The 4,556-nt window shown below is 64.3% G+C and overlaps 1 protein-coding gene across 1 annotated transcript in view; it reads right to left on the bottom strand.

Moving 5' to 3' along the window:
* The window catches only part of INPPL1 (inositol polyphosphate phosphatase like 1), an 11,023-nt gene extending 7,336 nt beyond the window's left edge, over window positions 1-3,687 (bottom strand). The window contains exons 1-11 of the mRNA XM_029961457.1: window positions 3,589-3,687; window positions 3,365-3,408; window positions 2,868-2,931; window positions 1,968-2,118; window positions 1,762-1,882; window positions 1,526-1,663; window positions 1,353-1,443; window positions 1,042-1,131; window positions 605-703; window positions 283-433; window positions 5-93 (exon numbers count right to left, since the gene is read on the bottom strand). Coding sequence (XP_029817317.1) covers window positions 5-93; window positions 283-433; window positions 605-703; window positions 1,042-1,131; window positions 1,353-1,443; window positions 1,526-1,663; window positions 1,762-1,882; window positions 1,968-2,118; window positions 2,868-2,931; window positions 3,365-3,408; window positions 3,589-3,687 — 1,137 coding nt within the window. The remainder of the gene's footprint in view (window positions 1-4; window positions 94-282; window positions 434-604; window positions 704-1,041; window positions 1,132-1,352; window positions 1,444-1,525; window positions 1,664-1,761; window positions 1,883-1,967; window positions 2,119-2,867; window positions 2,932-3,364; window positions 3,409-3,588) is intronic.
* Window positions 3,688-4,556: the final 869 nt, after the last annotated feature.

The raw sequence follows: 4,556 nt of genomic DNA, 5'->3' as shown, positions 1-4,556 counted from the left end.
AAACAAAGTCTTTCCGTTGTGTTTTATCCTTTTCCTTCTCAAAAACGATGCCCAGTTTGTTCTGCACTCGCTGTGACTTGATCAGCTGACGGACTGGGGAGGAGTGGCGAGAGCTGGGGGGTGCTGGGTGCCAGCTGGGTGCTGGAGCCCCCCCAGCCCACGCTTTGGGGGACCCCCAGGATGGGGACACCCCATAGCTCCCAGCCCACCGCTGAGCCCCACGGGGACGCTCCCCAGCACAAAGGCAGCCTCAGGGGGCCCCGTGGGTGCCTCCCCACTCACTCTTGTCGTGGGTGAAGGTGTTCCAGTCCTCCTGGGAGTCCTTCTGCTTCTTCAGCACCACCAGCTTCCCCCCCTCCACGTCCACACTCAGTGTGTACTTCTGTGACTTCCCAATCTTGGTCAGGTCCCCCAGGGTGATGTCCAGCTTCACCTGCCGGGGGACACTGGGATGAGGGAGGACAAAGGGGACACCCCAGCACTCCAGCTGGGGACACCTCGGGGTCTGTGCCCTCAGTGTTACACCACGTGCACTCAGCTGACGCCAGAAGTCTCCCAGAACTCTGAAACTCAGGAAGGGGGGGTAGGGTAGGGTTGGGCTCACCTCGAAGGTCTGCACTGGGATGCTCTTGGCCTTGCGGGACAGGGGCTGGGGGGGGGCAGTGGGGGCAGCCGAGCTCATCTCCTGCAGGACCTTCAGTGCCTGCCAGAGCCCCCASTGGCATCAGCCGAGAGCCCACCAGCCCCCCCAGCTCTACCAACCCCTCCAACTCTCCAGTCCCACCAGTGTTCCAAGCACCCTCAGCCCTCCCAGCCTCCCAAGATCCACCAGCCCCCTCAGCCCTACCAGTGCCCCAGCTCCACTGCCCCCGCCCCCAGTCCCACTGTTGCCTCATTCCCACGAGCCTCCCCCAGCTCCACCAGCCCAACAATCCCTGTCAGCTGTCCAGTCCCACCATCAGCCCCATCAGTGCCATCAGCCCCAAAGATCCCTCAGGACACCCCCATGAGAACACATCCCCCGCACACCCCCAGCCTCACCTTCTTCTCGATGGAGGAGAGGAAATCTTTCAGCACAGACAGCTTCAGCACCAGGCTCTCCAGCTCCTGCTCCCCGCTCTGCCCTGCTGTCTGGAACCCCCAGGAGGTAACCCCAGCACAGGGATGGGATCCCCACACCCACCCCAGTTCCGCCCCAGAGTAACAAGACCCCCAGGCGCCCTGGGATGGGGCAGGATGGTGGGTGTTTCTCCCCAGGCTTTCCCACCACCCATGGATGGTGCTACGGTGGGGTCTGTGGGCACAGTCCATGGTGGTGGGTTGCCACCACCGTGTCCCCATATCCCCCTCACCTGCTGCAGGATCTTGGAAACCATGGGGGAGCTCTGCTGGTCAAACACTTTGGAGAGGATCTCCAGCCCTGCCAGCACCTTGTCCACCTCACTGCAGGGGCAAGAGGAGCCAGCTCAGTGGGTGACACAGATGTCCCTCCATCTGTCCCTCTGTCCCAGCACCCAGCACCCACCTGTGCAGCCGTTTGCAGGAGGTGACAAGGGTCTTGTTGAGGTGGGGGAGGCTGTTGGCCCCCCCCTTCACTGCCTCCAGGTCCAGGGTGTAGCTGCCCTTCAGGTACTCGTGGGAGATGCTGCTGAGCCCGTTGGCACTGCGAGGAGGACACCCAGGGGGTGAGAGCTGGTAGGGATGGGCAGGGGACGGGCAGGGGACAGACAGGGGACCTTCAGGAGATGGGCAGACCCTCACCTCTCTGCCGGCCCCTCCGGCACGGCTGGTCCCAGGCTGGTGGGGCTGAGCCCGGCCGAGGTACTGGAGAAGCTGGTGGAGCCAGAGCGTGGTGGCAGCGGCGGCTTCTCATCCTCTCCATCTGCAACAGGGCGATGAGGGGGTCAATCCCCGCCACCCCGGGGGTCCCAGGACCCCGCCCACCCGCCGGTGTCACCCTGCCATACCCGAGTAGTCCCTGTCCTCCACGGTCTCCTTCTCTTTCTCCCTCTCGACAGGGAAGAGCAGGGTGCAGACCAGCCCCTGGTTGGGCTGCAGGTACAGGGCGATTAGCTCGCTCAGCGTCTTGAAGCGCCGCACCTGCACCCCCTGCGACGTCTGCGGGGACACGGGGACACCGGGGCCATCAGCGCCTGCAGCCACCGTCACCGGACCCCCGCGTGGGGACACCACCAGGCAGGGAACCCACCATGCAGGGACGCCACCACGCAGGGACCCCCAGGCAGAGATGTCCCTATGCAAGGATATCTCCAAGGAGGGACATCCCCATGCAGGGATTCCACCATGCAGGGATGTCGCCATGCAGAGATACCACTGTGCAGAGATGCCACCACGGAGGGATGCCCCCCCCCACAAAAAGACTCCCATGCAGGAATCCTCCCATGCGGAGATGCCACTATGCAGGGACCCACAAGCAGGATGGGGGGCTGACCCCACAGCCCATGGGGGGGAGCCGAGCCCAGTGCATGTGGCACAGTGCCCTGGTGCCACCCACGGGGGGCTGGCAGGTGGGCTGGCAGGGTGCAGGCAGCAGTCATCCTTCGGCCTCCTCCCTCCCGGGGGCGGCTTTTCCTGCCTGCCCGGCCGGCACAAAGGGGGTTCTGTTGCTCTAAAAATACCCGGAGCTGGCAGCCCGCCAAGACAGGCACAGCCAAGCCATCCGGCACAGCCGGGCACGCGCGTGGCACCAGGCCAGGGCTGAGCCCGGCACATCCACCCGGCACAGCAGCCCGGCACAGCCAAAGAGACGGGCACACTCATGGCACGAGGCCGAGATTGAGCCCCGCCGAGCCAGAGACCCCTCGCTGCCCACGAGCCAGAGGGTGTCCCGTGCCCTCACTGCCCACCTGCACGGCCAGGAAATCCTCCTCGTCGGGCAGGATGCGGTAGGTGTGGACGTGCTTCTGGAACCTGTGGCAGTGGGGAGGAGGCCATCAGGCAGGGGGTTCTAGGGGGTTGCGTGGCATCCCCCCACCCACCTGCATGGCCCAGCACTCATCCAGCACCCGCAGTGAGGAGCTCCAGTACCACTATTCCCTACGGCATCCAATGAGCTGACAGGGAAACCTATAGGAAAATGCCCGCAGGATGGGGCCTGGGGGTCCTGGATGGGTGCTGGGGGTCCCAGATTGACGCCTCTGCTTGCTCTGATCCCACGATCAACACCACTATGTCCTTGGTAGTGCCACCGCCCCAGCCCCACTGCCTGTCTGTGTGCCGGAGCCTGTGTCCCCAGCCTGCAGTGCAGGCAGGAGCTGGCAGGCGCAGGCAGGAGCTGGCAGGAGCAGGCAGGAGCTGGCAGCCAGGACGCCAGGAAACAATTTATTTTCCAATGGAAGCTGACAGGAACCAGGGACGCGATCCCGGGGCAGGGGGTGACAGGCGGCGCTAAGAGACAGGGTGACAACAGCAGCGGGTGCAAGGAGCAGGACCGGGACTCCAGGGGTGTCCCTTCCCCATCCTGGGGACTCCAGAAGCCACGGACCCCTGGCACAGCCAGACTCCCCCACCCCAGTGCTGTCAGGAGGGACGGTGGCTCCTGGGCTGGCCTCTGGCCATGGAGCTCACCATGAGCATCGAGGAGGTTGTCACCATGCCAGGGCCACTGGTCACCACACCAGGGCCACTGGTCACCACACCAGGGCCACTGCTCCACTCAGCTGCCATGTCCCCTGCCCCGATGGCACCTTGACGCGGGGCTGAAGGACTGGGACAAGGCAGCATCTGTGCCCCCTGCACTGTGTCACTTCCACGGACAGGGTGCTGTGTCCCCTGTTCCCACTCCACGGGGCCAGGTCCCCTGGTGTCCTCCTATAGTGCCAGATCCCTCACAGTGCCCCAGGTCCCCTGCTGCCACACTATGATGTTAGTTTCCCTGTGCCACCCCACAGAATCAGGTTCCCTGGTGCCACCCCAAAGCACTGGGTCCCCTGGTGTCACCCCACTTCCTGCAGTGCCAGGTCTCTCATTTCTCGCCCCTCCCCTGCAGCTACAACCAACCCCAGCAGGGAGTGCCCCCGGGTGCCCCAATGCCCAGTCAGGGGTCATGGGAGGCCATGGGGAACCCCCCAAGTGGGAGGGGGGGCTGAACGGCAATCCGCTACAGGGGGGCTGTATGGAAAACCCTGCGGGGGGGTGAGGGGGTCACTGTTGAACCTCTTTGCTGAGGGATCTCAGGGGTCCCCAGATCAAAGGAGTCAGAGTGGGAGAACCCCAGCTGGTGGGATTGGGGTGGCACAAAGAGACATCCCCCCAACGGGGGAAACATAAAGAGCCTCTGTGGAAAGTCCTAAGGCCCATTTGGGGTCTCCATAGCAAAAACAGCAACGGGGGTGTGATGGGCGGGTGCAAGAGGAACCCCAGCACAGCAGCAATACGTGGAACCCCAAATTGGAGAGGCAAGGGGCAGGACCCCCAGGAGGAACCTCAGCTGTGGGGGAGGACAAGGGGTTCTCCGTGGGTAACCAGAGGTGAGCCAGAGGGACACCGTGCCGAGGGGGTGGATGGTAGGGGGAGGGGGGCTGCATGGGCCATGG

This window comes from Manacus vitellinus, unplaced genomic scaffold (assembly GCF_001715985.3).
Source record: "Manacus vitellinus isolate BGI_N305 unplaced genomic scaffold, ASM171598v3 scaffold_35_pilon, whole genome shotgun sequence".
In the NCBI taxonomy this organism is placed as follows: domain Eukaryota; kingdom Metazoa; phylum Chordata; class Aves; order Passeriformes; family Pipridae; genus Manacus; species Manacus vitellinus.
This window is presented reverse-complemented; position numbering and strand designations above follow the sequence as displayed.